Below are 23,344 nucleotides of genomic sequence, written 5' to 3' on the forward strand. Positions count from 1 at the left end.
CTTTAAAAGGAGGGGTTTTTGGGGATTACTGAAATAGAGTGTTTTTGGCAATTTTACAAACTTAAAGGGTTTTTTTGGCAATTTCCACAAAAAACAATTATATTTGATTTATTTAATACATGCAAAAAAAATTTCAGGGACTAAGAATCTCCAAATTCTAGGAATCCCTGTGAGACGAGGACGGGGAAAAAATTTTCCCCGAACCCAGGTTCAAAGATAGGGTCAATGATGGATTTGATAAATCAAATTTAAGCCCAGAAAATACATTCATGGTGAATCCCAACCCAGTTGACATATTTTGCCAAGGGTGAGGTTTTGACGGGTCGGATTTTGGATCCAAATCCGAACCGAGTTAAATCACAATTTATTACAAATAAAAAAAAATTTCGAGTAATTGTTGAAAAAAAAACATACAAGACGATGAATAAATAGAATTGAACCAACTGTCACGTGACTTGCACGCTCGAAACCCATTATATTCGACACCGAAAAGAAACCCGGTTCATTTCACTCCCAGATCCGCCATCGGAGATCACCTCCTCTCGCAGGCAAGCTTCCATTTTTCTCTCTCTCTCTCTCTCTCTCTCTCTCTGCTCGCTTCCTCTTCATTCGATCCTTTTTCTCTTAAATTATTCTTTGATTCATCTAGTTTCGTGCAAGAGAGCTTCAGATCCATTGTTTTCCGGTGTATAATTCTGAAATTTGGGCTGTTTTTGATCCCTAGATCTTTGATTGGGAGTTGTATGGAATGATAGGGTGATGGTTTTAGGAATATCTAGATCTGTGTTTGCAGTATGGAACTGATGGTTTCTTAGATTTCGAGAGTGTTTTGTTGCCGGATTTTGCTGTTTTAATGGATTTGGATTGGTTTTTGGCTTGAATCTTTGGAGGGTGGAGGGAGATCTGGTTTGATATCTGTTGTTTGAGTCTAACTTTGGGGATTTTTTTAGATGATTTGGAAGCCAATTGGTTTATGATATATATGCATTTCATGATCACTGTGATCTTGCTCAATTTTTCCCACTCTGCGTGGTCGTACTATAAACATTGAACATTTTTTTGACCTTGTTGAAAACAAAATTTCATCTTGATTTGCTAACATATGGTTTTATATTTGAAGGTCCCTTTGGTAATGTTCAATGTTATGCTTTGATGATGTTTATTTCTGTGTTTATACTGTTGCAGACTTGCAGGTGCTTTGTCAGGCGAAGGCCTTTTCTGCCCAATCAGTTTCTCTCAGCTCTGTAACTACCAGTTGTTTGGATTTCTTTTTCTTTAACAATGGTACATAGGATCTTTCTCATGCTATGTATTCCTTTATCTCATGGTTTGGACTAAGAAAAGTTTGCTTTTCATCACAAATTTTCAAAATTTAAAAGATAAGATTAATAATGTTTACTTTGGGATTTCTGTGTCAAAATAATGCCTCAATCAATAAATAGAACTTTTTAAAAATGCTTTTGTGGCAAGGATTTTTTTATTTTTTTATTTTTATTTTTTTAGATTTTGAGTACCAAAAAGGACTTGTTGCAAAAAATTTGTGAAGCAACTACCACTTATAAATAAAAAATGCTTTTGAGAACTCAAGGTGCTTCTGGTCTAAGCCAAACACACCCTATTCTTCACATATGTATTCTTCAAATTTACTGAGTTGTTACTTCTTTTGTCATGATCTTTGATATTCCATTATGAAAAATGAAAATCTTGAAATTCTTGCAGTTCCTTATTCCTCTGTTCAATCTTGCTGTTATTGCATAGAAATAGTTTATTCTGTTACAGTAATGTAAGGTTTGTGCAAATATAAGAATGGAGAAGCATGATGAAGAAACTAAACCGTTATAAATTTCTAGTTTCTAAAGGAAAGATAGAACATCACTTGAAATGTTTTGTATGCGTCTTTCTTTGTGTTTTTCAAACTGTTGTTGATATTGTATGCCTATTGTGGTGTAATGCACTAAATAGCAAATGCATGCAGGAAAGTGCATTTTAACTTCTTATATGTCTTATCTTATTTTTTTCAAACGTGTTCTATCTGTCTCTCATTGATAATAGATCTTTGCAATCCAAGATTTGTTATGCTAACTTTTTCCTTCTATGAGCAGGTGGTTCTTGCGGCTTCTATCACAACAAAGTCTGGAAAGGGTAAATTTTCCATCACTTAGTTTTGTCATTTTATGCCATTTATTGTAATTCTTGTCTTCGATAGTTAACTTTATAACGTTTCACTTAATCCTTTGATGTGATTTGAACAAACATTGAGGTTCTTCTTTGTAATATAAACTTTACAAAAACAATACCACATCTACATGAAATTGATTCTCTATGGCATCTAATATGTACATGTTTAGGTGTCTATAGACATGTTGGTTTTTGTCTGCCTAAGCAAAGTCATCCTTATAGGCATTGCATATTCCTGTAGTATGCTAGATTTGGGGATCTATCTTTCTCCAACAAAAAAAGCCCAGCTCATCTCAGATCTCCAAATTATGACAGGAGGAAGTCAAGATTTTGCTAATTTAACTCTCAAATTTTCAGTAATTATTTTGCCATAAAAATGCAAAATAGTGAATCTCTGTAAAAGGTTGAAATACTGTAAACATCATGCAAGTCTTAACATTTGTAACAGACTTTTAATTGATGTGTAATTTAATATAATATCTAAAAGCATTTAATGTATGTATACCTATAGTCTTAAATTAGTGTCCATAAAGCAATAGCAACTCCCACGATATGAAATCTTAAATTTACATCACTTATCACATGAATTATTCTCTAAAATAATTTATGATGAGAAAGATCTGTCTCTTATATTCTGTATCCATTTAGAAATACCTTATACAGTATCTCTATTCTGTAGGCCAGTACCTTAGACAATCCTTCACAATCAAACATTTCCTTTTCTAATTGTTTAAAGCTTGGTGTCAAAAACTGTTCTTGGTTCTAAGCAAACACAATATACGACTCTTTTCCTACCAGTGGAGTGCCTCCTCAGGAATGAACGTCCTCCTTGTTTAACTCTTGGTTCTATTCATTATGTGCCCAAGTTTGGTTTTAACAACCCACTCAGTCACATATTGTCTTTTTTTTTATGTGAATTTTAGTTTTATAAGCTGAGAATACTACACGGTTGGTCTGATTTACAGTTGCTTTTTGGGTTACTGCTATATGTACTTATTCAATGTGGCCAATTATAAGCTGAGAAATCGAAGTTAACTCTCTTGTTTGTGTCTTAATTTCAGCACTTGTTTCAAGGCAATTTGTGGACATGTCACGAATAAGAATTGAAGGGTTACTTGCTGCATTTCCCAAGTTGATTGGAACAGGAAAGCAGCACACATATGTGGAAGCTGATAATGTGCGTTATGTATACCAGCCGATAGAAGCTTTATATTTGTTGCTAGTAACAAACAAGCAGAGCAACATTCTTGAAGATCTGGATACACTGCGATTGTTGTCCAAACTTGTATCCTTTTTATACCAGGTTCCTGGTGTTTGATTGATTTCAGCGTCTTGCTTTATAAAAATGATATTGGAAATATGCCTGTCAATCTGAGGTAATTAGATCATAGTGCTTCTCAAAATTCTAGGAAATGGAGAGCTGGGATGCACAAAAACAAGTATATATCACTTGTTTTTTGCTAATCTTTATCCATTCTTTTGGGCTACTAATACAACCATTCTTCATCAATTTGGGTAATTATGTCGATTTTCATGGGTAATGGAGTTATTTTCTGAAAAATGGTATTTCTTGCTAAACCACCAAAATAAATTTCTCTTTTTAGATAAATGCATTTGTAAATTCTGAGTAATTTTATTTCAGGATCAAGATTGATCCTGATTTCTGCATATAGACAATAAGCATTCTTTTCTGAAAATGTGATCAAATGAAGAAACAAGAAATGAAGATTTTGGTTTGCAAAGTTTTAGTCTATTTTTTCTTTGGAGAGTCAAGTACCATGCAACTGATATGATGGTTTGGGCCTTGTGTTTTTAATTGTCTTCCACTTGTTGGGTTGTGGTACTTGTTTTGTGATGATGGCCTTAATCCTTACTTAGGTACCTGAATATTCACCCTCTCTAGATGAAGACTGCATCTGTAAGGCTGCTTTTGAGCTTATTTTTGCTTTTGATGAAGCCATCTCTCTTGGGCACAAGGAAGGAGTGACAGTGGCACAAGTTAAGCAATACTGCGAGATGGAGAGTCATGAAGAGAGACTGCATAAGCTTGTCATGCAAAGCAAGATCAATGAAACTAAGGATGTTATGAAACGAAAAGCTAGTGAAATTGACAAAAGCAAGGTACTTTTTAGACTGTTGTTGTGGAGTATTCATACTTGTAACAGTGCATACCTGCAGCTAGCATCCTTTATTTTATTTTATTAATTCAGCTGTGAACCATTTCAGTCGAACAATTATGCTTTAGTCATTTTGATTGTAGCAGAATTTTATGGTATTGCCAAAAATCAGGCTTTTTTGTGTGACCGTTGGATATGGTGGAAACAGGGCCAACTTGGTCTTGATCAAGCTCCTATCTGACTATGCTTTTCTGATTTCCTTGAGATAAATTTTGTTTGATATATTACACATTTTTCTTAACCCTACCTTTTTGCTACTTGCTTTTTTTCAGATTGAGAAGAATAGGGGTGAGAAGGGTGGCTTTATGTCTATGTCAGGTTCCCGAAGAACTGAGAGTGGTGGCTTTGGTGGTATGGGCAGTGGTATGGGTATCTCTAGCAGTGGAAGTGGTTTTGGAAGTGGCTCTGGATTTGGATTAAACACTGATGCGGATTCATTCCCCACCAAGTCTAAAGGTCTATATATGTTATCTCTTGTATGCAAAACTTTTGTCTTGTTTGTGATCATTGTTTTCCTCAAGTGCTTGTAGGTGAATATGGTTAATTAGTTCTCTAATGTTTTTCCCTCATTGCCTATAGACAATTTACTGAGCTTCTCATGCAGCTATCACCTGGATCTGGCTTTTTGTCTGAATAAGTTACTGTCTACTGAGCATATTCATCATCTCAAATAGATTGGCTATTTTTTACTTTTTTCTCTTGGTTTTAAGTAGATGAACATAAAACAGTCCTTGGTACTTGAGAATTAACATGTTAAACAAGAAGAAATTATAGATCTTAAGAGATTTATTAAACCTTTTTCTGATTAGAATGGTTGCCTACCCATGAACATTAGGCTCATGTTTTGAATTAAAACATGTTATGTAACACAGTCATTACGGGTGTAAACTGTGTATATCTATATTTTCAAATATTGAGAAACTGGAACTTTATATTTACAATATGAGTAATAGATCTGAGTGTTTGTTTTTATGCTGGTTTAACCACCTGAATAAATAGCCATCATTCATTTGTATACTATTTGATCTATCCAACTGAATGCTTTAACATATACACTTTTCTAAAGACACTCTGGGGTTATCAGGTCGTCCACCGGCAGCTGCCAATGCTCCCCCTAAAGGTCTCGGCATGCAACTTGGGAAAACACAGAGAACGAACCAGTTTTTGGAATCATTAAAGGCTGAAGGAGAAGTGATTATCGAGGATGTGAAACCAAGCGCTGTTCAATCAAAGACTCCTCTTCCACCCACTGATCCTATCACATTGACTATTGAAGAGAGGCTTAATGTGATAACAAAGAGAGATGGAGGGCTTAGTAGTTTTGATGTCCAAGGGACCCTTTCACTACAAATTCTTAACCAAGATGATGGTTTCATCCGGTTCCAGGTTTTCCCTTCTCACCTCTCTTTTATCACCATATTTGTCTGTTTGCATGCATGAGTTCGGACCTTGTTTTTGTGACTGGATTTTGCCATCACTTGCTGCAGTGTAATTGTTTTATTTTTTTCCCCATTTATGTGTTTGGTCTTGGTGCTATGCCTTGTTTTTGTGGCTGGACCTTTATTCATCATCTCATACTTAAAGCACCTTGTCAGATTCATTCAAGGATAAATAGATTTGCTCTCCTATTTCCGTCACTTAAGCGTGTGCTCTTTTTATTTTCAGTTATTATTATCAGGAATCAGGATATCCATCCTGCAAATAGTATCAGTGCTCATCTCCTTCCCTACGCAAAAGTTCTGCAATCATAGATCAATTTTCAATGATACAAGCTACTGATGTCACTGAATTACCATGTCACAGCTACTGTTGTTCTCCTGTATCTTGCATTTGTATCATCCTGTGCCATCTTTGCAGTCCATGCTTCCTTGCTATTGTTTAGCTAAGTTGAACAAGTGTCATTAGTTCCTTTTGTGAATTTCTTGTTGTAAATATTTTGTGCTGGATAAATATCCCTTTCTCCTATTATGTCTATTGGTTTGGTTATTGGCAGAGTTTTAGGCTTAGACCTTTTTAGTTTCCACTGCACCTTTACGGCTGCATGTGGTTATACTTATTGAAGAGAAGAAGTCAGTAATCACTTAGTGTCCTTTATTTAATCCTTGCAATTCATTACCTAATAGTTGTGAAAATACTTTTGATTTCAATATATGACTCTGGAGATTCACTTAATTTTTTGAGCATCTCTTTTGTACAAATGAGTCCATGTGGTACACTAGATGATTTTAACGTATGTTCATCTCATACAGATCGAAAGCAGAGATTTACCTGGACTTAGCTTCAAAACTCATCCTAACATCAACAAAGAGCTCTTTAACAAGCAACAGATTATAGGCTTGAAAGATCCAAATAGGCCCTTCCCTACTGGTCAAAATGATGTTGGTCTTATGAAGTGGAGAATTCAGGGCATGGATGAGTCCTCTTTGCCATTGACTGGTGAGCTTTGTGTTCATGTGGCATGTATTTAGAATTTATACTTAAAGACTTTTTTTGACTGTCATATTTGTGCTTGCAGTTAACTGCTGGCCCTCTGTCTCTGGGAATGAGACTTTTGTTAACATTGAGTATGAGGCGTCAGACATGTTTGATATCCAAAATGTTGTGATATCAATTCCTCTCCCCGCACTTCGGGAGCCACCTAGTGTAAGGCAGATTGATGGAGAATGGAGGTAGGGTTTGGTTTTTCTGCTTTTTCCCCAATTACAGCTGTGGCGTGTACATGCGCACATTTTGTTCAGGAAAAAAAGGGGTACTTCACCTTATCAACAATAAGAGGCAGTAGTGGTTTCTGTGAAGAAGTCCATTTTTTTAATAGCATTTTTACACACTCGATGAATATCCCCTTTTCTGCTGTCTGTTTCCTTTTCTTCCTGTGATTTGTCTAAATTTTTCTTTATTTTGTTCATAAAGTATCTTTAAAAAGGTCGATGATTTCCATTACTCAGAATGTTTCACTGATGTAGCTTTTTATTGTTTTTCGTTTTATTGCTTATGAGTTATAGCATTCCTGCATGTATGATTTTCATACTGTCTTGTCAGGATCTTTTTCTCACTGAACCCTTGGTTTCCAAAACTATGCATAAGCAACTATCTTCATCGAGTGACTTGTTCAATTTTGGTTGTCTTGGACACTGTTTATTTCTAAAACTCACTTTTCATTCTACATTGAAATCATGCCTCTAAGCTGGAATGAAGAAGTTGGTTTAGTTAGGGGAAAGGAATTGATTTCTTGCCTGAAAAGTTCTGTTGATGGAAGAATGGATGTAAAAATGATGGCTTACTTTAACTTATGCACCCATAGCTTCTTTGGCAATGCTGCTTTTTGGTTTAATTGAATTTCCTTCTTTTATGTGCAGATATGACTCTAGAAATTCCATATTGGAGTGGTCAATCCTTCTCATTGATAACTCAAACCGCAGGTATTATAACTGTTGAATATTTGCTTGTCTTTTGGTTTGTATATACAATCTATGATTTATCTGCATATAAACTTTGACAGTGGATCAATGGAGTTTGTCGTTCCTCCAGCAGATTCATCGGTTTTCTTTCCTATTTCTATCAAATTTACAGCTGCAGAAACATTCAGTGATGTGAAGGTAAGCATTTGACATTAACATTTGAAATACATACGTTGAAACTTATACAGCTGTTCTTGAAAATTGAAATTCATGAATTGTCTGCAGCCCTGCCTTACATTTTTATCAGAACTATATCAGATTGGTGGGAATTTTTTACCTGATAAATAGAGCTAGTTTTAATCAGATTCCCGCTATATTCCTTGCTCAATCTTCAAAATTTTGGTTGCCTCTTATAAATCATGTTCTGTGTATTTGCATCCTCTTTAATCTTCTCGGGTATAAACTTAAATGTCAAGCCTGAATATGTAAACCAGGTTGAACTTTAAATTTATAAACATCTGAGTGTTTATGTTCCATTTTCACACGATCACCAACATGAGCTCAAAGTCCTGAGGGTTTTCTTTTTAAAATTGGCGGCTTATACACATTATAAACCCTAATGTCGGTAAACACTTGTTTATATTGATTTGTTACTTTTTTTATTTGCAGGTTAGCAGTGTTATGCCTCTCCAAGGTGGTGGTCCTCCAAAATACTCTCAGAGGGTGCAACTGATTGCAGATAACTACCAAGTTGTTTGACTTGTATTGCCCTTCATGATTCAGAGTCACATACCAGTTTCGTCATCCCTCGGGTTACATAATACAATTACAAGCCCTTTGTTGTGATCTTTTATTCTGTGTGTCGTTGCCGATGCCAATTCATAATAGGACTAGAAGTTTGGAACAAGCTTGTTCTTTCTCTGCATTTCTCTTTGTCAATTTGTTTAGGAATCAGATGTCTGGATGTTGTGCAAGATATTTTCTTGTTTCCTTTTAGGCGAGATCCGAAATATTCTGATGATTATATAACTTTTCTAATGTATGTCCTATTTTGAGTATTAATTTTTTTACAAAGAACTGTGTTTAGTCTGGGAATTTTGAACCCTTTTTTTAAATATTATTTGGTATTATTTGGATTCTCTTGCATGAATGGCAGTTTGCTAATCTTTCTAAATAAGTATTTTAAAATATATATATATATATTTTTTTTTTAATAATTCTCTTGTAGAGACTGCAGAGAAGCTGTATTTCTAGGCTTATATCATATGTATCTTCAAATAATATTATTTTTATAAAATAGAATTATTAAGCATACTTTTAAACATTAATTTATTTATCACCATCAAAATTCAAAATATATTTTTTAATCTTATAACTTGATTTGAAAACATAAAAATTAAAACTGGCAGAAATGTCTAGTGTGAAAAATGAGTCACACAATAATGCAGACACCTAAGATCAGCAATGAATCAATTTAATTCACAGAAAATCAATTCAAACTACTAAACAAGATGAAATCAAGTCTTTGAACAATCTTGATGAAGCACAGATACATTACACTTCAAAAATGACCTTCACATTACAAATCATGTTTGCACACGTACCACATCAAAATACTGCTTTATTTCCACTCTTACAGAGTCATCAAACATCTCTTGTATTTCCCAGTAACTCAAAATAGTGCAAACATTAGCCTTCATTCTAAACCTATATATACTGGTACTTGTGGTCAACTGGGCTTGCCAACAGATGCTTCCAAAACCCAGATTGAAATGCCCAAGTCATGCACTGGTAACAAGCTCTCATATATATATATATATATATATAAAGGGTATCTAACCACAAGGATTATTCAGTACCAGTATGGCATTGGTTACCTTCCGGCATGGGCTCAGGTTTACCACATGGTTTGAGAGGAGAGACTGAAACTCTGGCAGGCTCCCCCGACGGTGGCAAGCATCGCTTTGAGAAGAAAGCTGAAATGCCTCTAGGCCTTGTTGGTTTGGCTGTACGAAGATATTGCATTTAAATAAGTCAATGGGTAAAAATACGGAAAGGTTAACTTGAAAATCTATCTACTGTTTATGGCCATCAGGAATCAATATTGGCATATGGATAAGTGTGATACCAGGAGAGGATGATAGCCCAAGCTTATCCAAGATCTCTTGCTTCACCTGCAAAGAAAAAGTTTCCAATTTAATTTTATAAAGCATCAGTTTATTTCAAGTTCAATAAATAAAAGATACAAAGTTTGCATCATTTAGTTTAGGACTTTGCATAAATCACTCTTCAATGCAAGTATGAAGATATGAAAGCTTCAACTATAAGAAGTACATAAACACATAGCTAAGTACCTGCCACCGGTTATCAACAAAGGATGCAATTTCCCGCACTTTATTGCGTAACTGTGACTTTGGGGTAGTTGGGAATTTACGTTGTAATGATTCTAGCACCTTATTCATACCTTCAGAACATGATCTGATCGATTCAACCTGCAAGATTTGCACAGTATTCAATGAAAACAGAAACCGCATAAACTCATGCCTATAACTATAAATAGACCATGAGCCAATGGGATTATGAGAGCCAATGCTGAAAATCTTCTTAAGCTGTTAAGGGACATCCCACAGTAGGCTGAAGGCTATTACAGCAAACAGCATTGAGACTGCATAAAGCTTTCCATTGCAACCACCAGACATGGTTATCAGCAGAAAGCCACCCAGATGGTACATCATGTCAGTTTATTATCAATTATAATCAAGTTATTTCTTATCCACTTACAAATTTTGGCAAGTCCGCATCTTGAATGGCTGCCATAGATGTCATTGGTGAAGAAAAGCTTTCTTTCTGCGAATGACTGATCTCATGATCCGAGTTTAGTAGATCATGATTTGCAGGTATTTCTACAGCAGAGCTTCCAGGACATGCCCTCATGCATATCGCTTGCAAACATATCTGCTCGAGCTTAGCCGTCCCAGCGAGATCTTCAGTCATCAGCAGCTCTGTCTTTTCATGCATTAGGTTAGATATAATCAATGGCTGGCACTTTTTAAGAGCCTGATCAGTCCAACTGCACAGATATTTCTGATGTCGTAACAAAATCCTGAATTCCTCAGTTTCAGCCTCTGGCTCACAACAGGGTGAGCATTTACTCTTATCTTCTTCAGATTGAATTCCCTGAATTTTTAACCAAATTGAAAATTGTAATAAGAGGTTTCAAGTTTTTAATTGTGCCCTCCAAATAATGAAATAATACTTAATATTATAAATTGCATTAGTAATGTATCCATATTTGGCTGTTTCATTAGCTGTATATGGGTAATGGAAGAAACAGGGAAAGGAAGAGAACTGCTCAATACATTATATAATATTGAGCCACCTCATTCAAAAACAAAATATGAAAAACAAAACTCAAGCAAATTAAACATTAGTGAATGAGAATACAGGATTCAAAAAAGTTCAATATTTAGCTTCTTGAGCAATCCAATTCATATTGAGTTAATGCTAGTTTAGGCACTATTTACACAGGATTAGAACTTATTCAAAAATAGGAGATATATAAAAAGCTGTACATGAAAATGTTAATAAATGCTGTACCTCATTTTCTGATAAATAACCGTCAGGAACAAAGAAGCCATCTTCGGCTTCATCATCATCATTCATCATGTTTCCTTCATCCAAAGTTTCCTCCTCATCATCCTTGTCAATATCAGAAAGACTTTCACCAGGATCTTCCTGCAGAAACAGAAATCAGTGACTTTAGAATAAATACTCAAAATAATGGATTCCAAAGTAGAAATAAAATATGCACCTCTTCCCATTCTTCATCACTGTCAACATCGTAGTCCAGATTGGGTTCCTTCTGCAAAGGGTGGCGAGGCCCGACCACAGTACTGAAACATGCAGATTTATCAATAAGAAAACAATCTTTCCAAAAAAGGATGAAAAATGGCACCATATCTTTTCCATTAGAAACTATTCATTGAATCAATATGATAAAACTGACCTTTTTTGGCTCCATGTACCATAATATGCAGGCCTATGGCTTTTATCAAACTGCAATAATTTCTTATTCGACAATTTGGATGTAGTTCTGGTAAAATTTCTTCCAGTGAAGCATGAAATATCATTTGAGACAGATTCATCACATCCATCAACAAGGTTGACAATACCCAGTTCAATGCTACAATCCAATTTATTTGGTGTGGTTGGCTTCTCAAGTGGTCCTATCTTAAGCTCTTTGACCAACTCCATCTTTGGGTTGTGCCGAACACCCCAGCGACAAGTTCTGTTGTGTTGAGATAGCTTATGCCAGCCAGCAACATGCGCCCTGTGATACATGGTCTTCTTTAAAACAAATCTAGCAGCAATCCACATAGTTCTTATTATTAGCAACATTAAATAAAACACATCAGTTTTTACTTTTCTCAGATTCATAGGATGATTCCTTGTCAGGGATCTCATGTCTCCCACAAACCGAATCTATAAATATTAATAGACATTCTTACACTTATTTCTTGTGTCACTACTGCAATTGACAAGAGAAACAGTAGTGTGCGGTTTTGGTTGGAGAATAAATCAGGATAAGCAGAATGAGAATTTTGCAATTTGAATTTGCATTGACAAACTTACCTTTTCAAAGCTATTATGAACTTTGACTTGATTAATACTAATTAAACAAATAATATTCAATTCAAGTTGTATTAGTCTAATCAAAGATGAATACTCATTAATAGTTGAGAATTTGTTAATATTAATTAGATTTATATTGATTAAAATAATTCACTTTTTAAAAAATAGTTATTCCTATTCCAAGTTATTAGGTTTGGTTGAATAACTTTGGAATCCTTAGGCAGGTTATCCCAAATTACTCCGCAACCAAACATGGTCCAAAAGTTTAAAACAAAGACACCCTATGCATTCTCCATGACAATGACCAAATTTCAAAGTTATAGCAAAACAATGTTTCTCAAAATACATCTAAAAAGTAGAAGAACTGAATAGTTAATAAAGAACGTCAATCACCTGAAGATCTCCTCTAAAGACAAACAGTCTTGCTGGGAAAGGGTAGCATCCATCATAGATGTGGTTGCATTGACAAAAATTTCACTTTTGACAGGAGAACCAGCCATCATATTTGTTGTTGATGTTACCTTTTCAGTGTTATCTCCTTTGCTATCATTCTTCTTGCTTTTAAGAAAACGCTCCATGATTGTAGCTTGCTTTTGTATAGAAAGTTGCTTTTTTGATTCAGTTTCTTCTTTCTGCCGGCGTTTTTGATCCCTCTCAGCCTCTTCCTGCTGCCTCTTTAGTTGCCTTTTCAAATCAGCCTCTTCTTTCTCCCGGCGCCTTTCCACTTTTTCAGACTCTTCTTTAAGCCGTTTGAGTTCCTTCTCCTGCAGGGGAAAAAAGAGGAAACACCAGTGGGATAATTAGGAGGAAAAAAACCTTACTCTCTAGCTATTAGCAGCTGCAATGTACTCATCAACTCATATCAAGCTAGCTAAATGAAAAGACAACTAGGATCATGAAATAGCAACATGACTCCATACACAAGTTGAAAAATTTAACTATATGCCAAAACTATAACAATGCCATATAAATGAATGGTGAGAATGTGTTAAAGAAATAAAAATAATATTTTTATAAAAAAAATCCACTTTCCAATCACACTGTTCTCCATGTTAGGCACTCAGGAGCACACCCAAAATAGCTTTCCAAATATAAGCACTTGTATCTGAAGCTCGCATGTATAGACTCCAATTTTAATAAATGCATTCATATCAATATAAATTTACCATCGATGAAATTCAACACTTACACTTCGGATTTTCTCCTTCTGAAGCTCACGATCCAGTTTTTTCCTCTCCTTCTCAGCAGTTTGCTTGTTTCTTTCAACTTGTTTAATTATATCCTTCTCTCTTAATTTTCCTTCTTTTGCAGCACTTTCACAAGTTAAATTAGTCTCACAAGCAGTTCCTCCAGGGGATAAACAAAGAACATGAAAAATATCTGAGAACAGGTTCAAGAAATTCATACATATTAGCATCATTTTTCTGTTTTAGCCTTTCAACCAGAGAACGAATTGCTGCCTCATTTAATGTTCGTCCAAGCTTCTCCGATGATTTAAGCACATGAATTCTGTAGTCATCACAATTCTTTGGGGCTGACAGTAATGACAAAGTTCCTGTAATCAAACAAAAATTATGAGGCCCTGCAACATAAAATAACAGCAGGACATATACCCTTGAGACAGTGCATGGACAACACACTATGATGGATGACAATGCCAAAGATTCAGAATGTAGAGCTGCAGGTATGACAAATCTATGCAACCAGACATTATTAAAATGAACAAGCAATGATGTTAAGTTACAACTATACAGTAACATTAATTTCACCACAAAATGAAACAAAAATAGTATCCCTTTAAAAAATGGTTTACCAAAATAATCAATATTACACAAAACTTTACCCACACATCACATATGCATTCCTCTGAAAAGGAAGTCATTGATATAATATAAGGTCACAAGAATTAAAGATCCCTATCAAATCCCATAGTTAAAGCAGAGCAACTAATGAATCTCAGATTTTATTTCCAAAAACAAAAAGTTTCCAAATGACTTTAGACAAAGCATAAGCAGAAAGGACAGAAGTGATTAGCTTATTAATCACCATGTGCACACTTAGTATTATAATTCATCAACACAGTTCAAATTCTCAAGACTAGACAAGTAGTGATGATAGCTCTTATATAACAGAATACTATCACATTATTCATCATAGGAGGATAAATTTCTGAACATCAATAAATGAAGGTATTGATCAAAGAAAATGTACAGATTTCCAGTGCTGGTAAACGTAAAAATGTTAGAATGGAATTGGTGGCCACAACTCACAAGTCACAAGTCAACTAGAATAGCAATAAGGCAACAAATAAATAAAATAATAAGTAATAAATGAAGACCTGAAAGAGCAGTAATCCTCTCAGAAATTTTCTTTCTAGCTGTGCGCCGAATGTTAATGATCTTTCGCATGTTCATGGGTAACAACTTCATATCTCTAGTCTGTAGGAGATATAAAGAAGCAATGGTTCCAATAAATGATAAAAATACACGAGTAAACAAAATTGGAAAAACAATACAAAGAAAAACAAGTTCTTTGAAGTGAATATCACCTCCCAGCACCACAGACATGAATCTGAGGTATCCTCCAGAACATCAGCTTCATTTTTAGAGATTCCATAAATCATTCTCTGCCCAACATAAAGGATACTTGTCTTTACTGAAGCCAAAGTGATCCCCTCTCTCCCTTTTAACTTTACATAAATCTCTTCCACCAGCTTGGAAAATGAAAGATTGTTCTCCTCCAACAAGCAGGCAATCATATGATTGTTTGAACTCACTTCCGCTTCAAGGTTCATCTGAATAGCTGAAAATTCTTTGTAATACTCAAATAAGTCATCAAGCTCACAGCGGCATTGCCTTCCAAGGGATTCCATGTCCTCAGCAGCCAAATTACCTTCGATTGAAACTCTTTTTCTCTTTAGCAGTCCCTTTACCATCTTTGCACTCTCCGGGGTTTGCTTCAAACTTTGAGCAGAAGAACCATCGACAACCATGTTCTCAACATTGATATCAGATCGAGATGCTCCACATGTTTCACCAGAAGACGAATCAAGCATCACTACATCCGCCTTAACATCAGGACGACAGATCAATGCTTTCTTCGCTACATTTTCTTGATCTTTCACCATTGATTTAGAATTCTTGGGATTTCTAACTTTCACCACTTCAACATCGGTCCCTTCTAAATTTTCCACCAAAGTAGCCGCAGCATCCGCCATTGCCATTTCGTCAAACCAAACTCAAATTAATCGAGATTCAAAAGATCTATACTTCCCACCCGTCTAAAAATCACAACTTTATCCCTGTTTCTCCATCAAATGTTCAAATTCCTTCAAAAAAAAACCCAGCTCTTCTGCTCCCCTCACGACACCGTGACCAAAAATCTCCTGACAAAACAAATCAAAAAACAGTAGAAACAAAACACAACCATTTGCATCTCCACCAAACCCTAGAAACCAATTTCCCACACAATCCATCAACCTTTCAAGTTCAAATCACAGCGACCACTAAACGAAATTGGGAGAATCGAACCATACCTTCGGATCTATCCCCCGAATCAAAGAAGACTTCTCTCGGATCACGAGGCGATGAATTTCTAGGGTTTTTGCGCGATTTCCCTCTCCCCTACCTCGATCACACTCTCTGCGTTTCCTTCGAAGTGACGAACAAAAAGGGCAAAATAAATCTTAACGGCGTTAAATTCCCAATCTATTTCATCATCTAATCGTACGGCTGATAATGAAGGACATGATGAGATGAACGAGTGGATAATCTCGAGCCGTTGGATCAAATCTCGAGCGCGCGAGAATTGGAACGTTTTCTCAAAAAACTTCCCGCCAATAGTAGCCGCTTTGAGATTTTCATGGTAATCTGACCCGCGGCGTAACTAACGTAACGTGTACCATCATGTGTATTGGAATCTAAACCGTCCAGTTGTTAAATCTTGTCAATCGCTACCCATCTATACCGTTCATTATTGGATGATCTGGATGATAAAATGTGACGCGACCTCATTTGATCTAGGCCTATTTAGTGATAATGACCTCCCTACTTATCAGGCAATTTTTTTATGATCTTATCTTGACCGTCCACGTGTTTGAATCTTTAATTTTTTTTTGTTGTTTTATGAGAAATTTCGAAATTAAAAATAAAATAAAATAATCACTTAAATATTATTATATTTGTGGACATTTTTTCCTTATTTACCATAAATCATTACACAGTATTTGTTTCAAAGAGGTGAGTCTAAAATTAAACCTCAAAATCAATATAAAATGAAGACACATATTTGTTGAACTTGCTCCTAATTTGAACACATCCCTAACTCCTCAAATATATATATATATATATGTATATATGAGACTGCATTTTCCACGAATGTTCATAAAATTATATTCTACGGACATTTTTTTTTTCAACCATTGAATTCAAATCTAATGGTTGGAAATCCTCCAATTTTTTCAACATTACTACTCTATAATGGTTCCAACATTTTTTACAAACGTCCACAGTTAGAATTGTTTATATGTACATATATAATACTTACACAATTTTTTTCATTTTCTCATTGCCAAATGAAAATATTACATTGCTCAAATGATGTGAAAAACCAAAATTATATTATTTTTTTGTCATACATGAAATCATTCAATAAATGAATAAAATTTGATGATTTAATGGTGATATTTTGAAATTATAGACTAGACCGGATTTTGTGACAAAAAATCCAATTAAAATAATATATGTCACAAAAATTTAGTTTACCCTATTTTTTATCTTCATATATTTTTTTCATTCATCTTCGTTTTCTGCCTTGACTTTTTTTAAAAATAATTTAAATAAATTATTAGTCTTGGATCTGCTTGTAAACAAGAAAAAAAAAATGATTATTTTTGCATTAGTTTACAATTATCTATTGGAGTAGCATCAAAGGGGGCAAGAAATAACTATATATATATATATATATGAAAAGGCAGAAATAACTATATCTTCATTCATTCATGCAAACAATTATAAATAAAAAACAAATTAATAATGATAATAATGTAATGCATAATTTTTTATATAATTTTTTTCACATAAAAAGGTCATATAAAATAATCCCAAAAAATCATATTAGATTATATATTTTTTCGCTAATGTACACATTCAAATATAATATTAGACTTTAGAAAAAAAAACTATTTAACTATGGGCAATGCTATTCCTCCCGGTCAAGTTGCCCGAATTTGAGTCCCGAACGACGTGGCAACCCACGTGATTCATTTTTCTCTCTCCTCATCAGATTATATCTTTCACTTTAATCTTAAAAAAAAAAAACAAAAGTTGCTTGGTCAAAGCAACAACACACACCAGCTTAGTCAAAGCCCATCTTCACATCCTTTTGCTCCCATCTTGGCCTCCTCTCCAGCAGATGATTTTTGGTGCCCTATTTTCATATTTCTCGCGCCACCCTCCTCTCAAGGAAGACGACGATAGATCCATCCTCCTTAACCTTCCATCTACTTGCGGTCTCTCTCTCTCTACAAACCTTCTTTCTCTCTACAAACCTTCTTTCTCTCTACAGACGATGACATCATCCGGAGCCTTCAATCCAACTGTCCTTCACAGTTCAGTGCCATCTATTATTACATATCACCTTCACCACCATACCACCGTGAGCCAATTCTCAAGGTTGTAAGAAGAGTCTACTGTTACAAGTGCTACAATTGGGAGAACCCAAAGGAGTCTTACAAGAAGAAACTCTTGGCAGGTAATTGTCTGAAAATTTGTTAATTATAGCATGAGTTTGTTTAATTTACTTGATTTTTTTACATTAGAAAAACAAAGAATTTCCTTGATTGTCTAATAAGCAAATATAAAGTGTTAGCAAGTCAAATGACCTGAATATTGTGTTTGGTGTGAGAGTTTCTAATAACTAAACCTATTTTATTTTCCTATGGTAATGATTCATAACTATGTTAACCAAAAGTATTGTGTCCAAATAATTCAATCAATTAAAAAAAATTTAGTATGGATAGACATTGGGTTCAATTATATGAGAAAAAGCTAGCAGACATCAATCTCTTTAAAGGAAAAAACCTTATGGATGGCTGAGCAAGAGTCTTGGGTCCCATGTATATCTAAACATTCGATTTAAGGCTTTTCTCTTATTTATTTTGATTATAAGGTCTTAGACTTGTGTTTTGTTTATTAGAAGTTACATTTATATCAATTAGCATAAGTTGTATTGTATGATTGCTGTGATTAGCTTGTTTATAAAGCTTAAAGATTATTATTAACTCCTTGAATTATGTATGCATGTGTGTGTTTGTGTGTATGCATGCATGTGTCTAATATGTATCAAATGCTTCATGCATACTTGTTATTTATCTAGAATAAATTATTTATATCCAAAATAATATTAACTAATACAAGTTGATGCTATTAAACCAGATGGCAGAATTAGAAATTGGGTCTTCTGAAAAGAGGCAAAATGAGATAGAAGCTGAGTTTTCTAGTTTGGAAATGTTAAACAAAGATAAAGAAAAAATGGTGGTTGTGGAAGATTCAACATGTGAAAGAATTACTCCAAAGGCGGGTATGGTATTCAATTCTGAAGAAGAAGTCTATGATTTCTATGTTAAGTATGCACAACAAGAAGGGTTTGGTATTACAAAAAGAACCACAAAATCAGGAGATGATGGAAAATTAAAATATTACACACTTGCATGTGTAAGAGGTGGCAAAAGAACATCTACTGCAAAAGATTCTTTCAAACCTAGGCTATCTACCAAAACAAATTGTCAAGCTAGGGTTAATGTTATTGTTGATAACGATGGACGTTTTACGATATCTCGTATCCATTTTGAGCATAATCATGCACTTAGTCCTCAAAAATCTCGTTTTCAAAAATGCAACAAAAAAATGGATACATATGTCAAAAGGAGGCTTGAACTAAATGACCAAGCATGTATAAGTTTGAGCAAAAACTTTCATTCCTTAGCTGTTGAAAGTGGTGGATATGAAAATTTAACATATACAGAAAAAGATTGTCGAAATTATATTGCAAGAGCAAGGCAATTCAGGCTTGGAGTTGGAGATGCTGAAGCACTTGGGAATTATTTTTCTCGCATGCAAAGAAGAAATCCAAATTTTTTCCATTTGATTGATATGGATGAGGAAGGTCGGCTAAGAAATGTATTCTGGGCAGATGCAAGATCTATAGCAGCTTATGAAGCTTTTGGTGATGTCATATCTTTTGACACAACATACTTAACAAATAAGTATGATATGCCGTTTGCTCCATTTGTTGGGGTAAATCATCATGGACAGACTGTATTATTTGGATGCGGTCTATTGTCAAAGGAAGACACAGAAACCTACATTTGGTTGTTTAGAACTTGGTTGGAATGCATGTCAGGCAAGGCCCCTAATGCTATTATTACTGATCAGTGCATGGCTATTCAAGGTGCAGTTAGGACTGTCTTTCCTAATTCTCATCACCGTCTTTGCCTCTGGCACATTATGAAAAAGATTCCAGAGAAACTTGGTGGTCTAGTTCATTACAAAACAGTAAAGAAGATTTTGAAGAGTATCGTTTATGAGTCAATGAATATTCAAGAATTTGAAGATAATTGGCTGAAGATGATCGAGGACTATAACCTTGAAAAAAATGGATGGTTGAATTCTTTATTCATAAGTCGTCATCATTGGGCTCCTATATATGTTAAAGAAGTTTTTTGGGCTGGAATGTCTACTACTCAAAGGAGTGAAAGCATAAATGCTTTCTTTGATGGCTATGTCGGTCCAACAACATCCCTAAAACAATTTGTGGAGCAATATGATCATGCATTGAAAAGCAAAATTGAGAAGGAAAATAAAGCTGATTTTTCTTCTTTTAACTCTAGTTTTCCGATGCTAACTGATTGCCATTTTGAGAAGCAACTACAAGAAGCATACACAAATGAAATTTTTAAGTTGTTCCAAGATGAGTTAAGAGGAATGATATATTGCAATCTTGCATTTATCAACTTAGATGGGGCAATATGCACATTTCAAGTGACAGACATCTTCAAAGGAAAAGAAGGCCTACTTAGAAAGCAAGTGGTGTTTAATGTCCAACACAATGAGCTTGAATTTGACATCGAATGCTCATGTCATTTATTTGAGTTTAGAGGAATTCTTTGTAGACATATTTGCAAAGTTCTCATTGAGAAGAATGTGAAGGAGATCCCATCTCGATATATTTTGACTCGTTGGAGAAAGAATATTAAACACCGGCATACTTATGTAAAGAATTGTTATGATGACAACCAAACTAGTGAACAAAAAGTTCGATACAATAAATTATGTGCTCATTTTTCTGAAGCTGCTGCAATCGGAGTTGAATCCAATGAAAAATATAACTTCTTAATGAAATGTGTGGACAAGGCAATAGAGGAGCTCACGGATAATGCACATGGTTGGCAAGATCACTCAAATCAATTTATTTCACCAATGATATTGAATGAGCACGATCAAGCAAAATTTTCAACTACAAAGTTTCTAACCCCTTTAAAGATTCGGAGTAAGGGCCGGCCACCATCAAAGAGAAAGAAATCAAAAGTTGAAGAAATAATTACTCGAAATAAAAAAAAAGGTGCTTATATTTTACATCACTCTTTTTTTATTTCATAATTATGCTTGTAATCTAAAACTAATGTTATTGCTTTTAGAAAACTCAAATGAAGGGTCAACCACAAGCTCAAGACAACACACAAGTTCAAATTTGTACTCAAGAAAGTGTGGTAATATTATGTTATTTAATTTATATTTGTTATGTTATTTAATGTTATTTCATAAAATGTTTTAATTTTTTTGAATTATGTCTTCTTCTTCTTAGGTGAATTCAAATTCTCTTCCACATGTAGTGAGTATGCCTACTTATAATAACACAAGTGCATCAAATTCTATTTCAGGTGAACTCAAATTCTTCTTTAATTTATTAACTTGATTGGCATTCAAGTTCTTAGAATTGTTTTTACTTATATTGCTAATTTCATGATATAGCAGGTTTATGATTCGATGGCATATTATGGCATAGAGTTTCAAAATCTTTGTAAAAGCAGGTCAAGGAGAATGATTTTGGTGATGGGGTTTATGGTGTTCAATGTGTGTTTTTCAAATTTTAAGATTTTTGAGTTTCTCAAGTGACAGGGTTGTGTGATAATCCTATGTTTGCAAATGTTCATCTTCATTTTCTATCTATGCAATTAGAACATAAAATCTTTGAACTAGTATATGGCAGCTGATGAAGCAATTGTGGGCATGCAACTTAATTTGTGAAACATGCAACTCAACTTAATTTGTGAAGCATGCAACATAATTTGTACTCCAGATTGTAGCCAAGCTTTATGGTTTGGCAAAGTTGCTTTATTTTTCATTCCCTGCTTGATAGGCTACAATAATTGTTAATTTGTGCATGCAATTTAATTTGTGCTCCAGATTGTAGTCAAGTTTATGGTTTGGCAAAGTTGCTTCATTTTCATTCCCTGCTTTATTGGACAAGTATTCCATTAAAAACAAGTGAACAAAAGGAAATCACAACAATCTTTCATTCCCTGTTCATTACAAGTTTGAAAATAAAATCACAACAATGTATTCTTTGCATTATTGGACAAGAATTCCATTAGAACAATTGAACTATGTGAATACATATTACAAATTTGAAAAGAAAATCACAACAAAGTAGTCTCATCAGAACAATTTAACTTCTCATTATGCTATCCTCCAAATATGTTGATCTGCAACTCGTATTGCCAATGGAAATACAAGGTTGAATGCTAACTTACAACCACGCAAAACATCCTGTCATCCTTTCTTGAGCATCTACATGGTGAATCAGGTGTGAAGGTTTCTATCAGCAGGTTCAGATATTCATGGTCATTCTCATCCATGGATTTCGGAACAGATAAAGTGTTAACAACCAATATGACAAAGTTCACAATTTACTTTGGCAAACACCAAACCTTCTTGGATAGTTTTCATCTTTTACTTGTACTAGCATCATTTGAGCCTCTGTTATAAAAGTACAACAAATCACAAAATGATTTTGTAAGTATGCAACTTGGAATTACAAAAAAAGAATACTAGAATAATAAAAATTCTACATGTTTGTTTTATTAGCAAACATAAGGAACAATGCACAGTTCATCATCAGCATTTCTCAATGGATTGATATTAAGCAATTTATAACACAATTTATACAATAAAATGGGGCAGCTTTAAATTATGAAAAGGAAGACACATTACACCATTCATCATCAGTTTGAGAATACACCATTTATGCAAACAATTGATGTTGCAACTTTGCATTTAAATAAAAAAGAACAATAAAATGGTGCTTACCTATTGACCATCTCACCATGACTCACACCTTGTGTCATCCACCTGTCCAGCAATTTGAAGTTCTCACATGACACCATTGACAAACTCCGAAAGTCAAAGATACAAAAGACTTGGAATTTTGAGGAATCATGTACAAGAAGAACATCCCTTGATAACATCTGGGTTATCTAAAAATATTAAAAAGCACACATCAATTTTATAATTTTGATTTCCATAACATCAATCTCAAATCAAATTCACACCATTTGATTCACTGGATGAAATTAAACATGAATCATAATCAGCAAACAGAATATGAACATACATGAAACCTGAGCGCGATTAGGGAGGAAATCATCATACTCAAAAGCCCTAGAAATTCATTCAAAAGCCCGAGAACATGATCCAACAGAATATTTGGTCTCCGGGACAACGTAATCGGCGTAGGCGGTGCCACCGATGAACTTAAACCAGTCTCCCAGTTTGAAGCTTTGGAGAGCATCTTAGACGCGTGGAAGGCAACTGGTCGTCGCCGGTGCCGTGATACCTACCGTTGGAGGTGGCATTGCCGGCGTCGTCGCCAAAAAAGACAGGCCTCATCGTTGAAGCTGGT

General features: G+C 34.6%; 2 protein-coding genes across 2 annotated transcripts; one reads left to right on the plus strand and one right to left on the minus strand.

The window, feature by feature from the left end:
• Positions 1 to 523: 523 nt before the first annotated feature.
• Positions 524 to 8,823, plus strand: LOC120258835 (coatomer subunit delta-2). The gene is made up of 12 exons (XM_039266271.1): positions 524 to 548; positions 1,186 to 1,284; positions 2,103 to 2,142; positions 3,240 to 3,463; positions 4,057 to 4,299; positions 4,628 to 4,811; positions 5,440 to 5,741; positions 6,605 to 6,791; positions 6,871 to 7,024; positions 7,712 to 7,774; positions 7,855 to 7,951; positions 8,423 to 8,823. Exons 2-12 carry the CDS (start codon positions 1,282 to 1,284, stop codon positions 8,510 to 8,512), a joined length of 1,587 nt encoding a protein of 528 aa, XP_039122205.1. The 5' UTR covers positions 524 to 548; positions 1,186 to 1,281; the 3' UTR covers positions 8,513 to 8,823.
• A 447-nt stretch (positions 8,824 to 9,270) lies between these two features.
• On the minus strand, positions 9,271 to 16,036 carry LOC120258797 (chromatin assembly factor 1 subunit FAS1). The gene is made up of 14 exons (XM_039266231.1): positions 15,921 to 16,036; positions 14,934 to 15,770; positions 14,724 to 14,823; positions 13,793 to 13,940; positions 13,575 to 13,698; positions 12,779 to 13,149; positions 11,760 to 12,083; positions 11,565 to 11,646; positions 11,351 to 11,488; positions 10,535 to 10,930; positions 10,108 to 10,245; positions 9,882 to 9,927; positions 9,631 to 9,759; positions 9,271 to 9,541 (listed from the first exon to the last, which is right to left on the minus strand). Exons 2-14 carry the CDS (start codon positions 15,606 to 15,608, stop codon positions 9,483 to 9,485), a joined length of 2,730 nt encoding a protein of 909 aa, XP_039122165.1. The 5' UTR covers positions 15,609 to 15,770; positions 15,921 to 16,036; the 3' UTR covers positions 9,271 to 9,482.
• Positions 16,037 to 23,344: the final 7,308 nt, after the last annotated feature.

This window comes from Dioscorea cayenensis, chromosome 4 (assembly GCF_009730915.1).
Source record: "Dioscorea cayenensis subsp. rotundata cultivar TDr96_F1 chromosome 4, TDr96_F1_v2_PseudoChromosome.rev07_lg8_w22 25.fasta, whole genome shotgun sequence".
Taxonomy (NCBI): domain Eukaryota; kingdom Viridiplantae; phylum Streptophyta; class Magnoliopsida; order Dioscoreales; family Dioscoreaceae; genus Dioscorea; species Dioscorea cayenensis.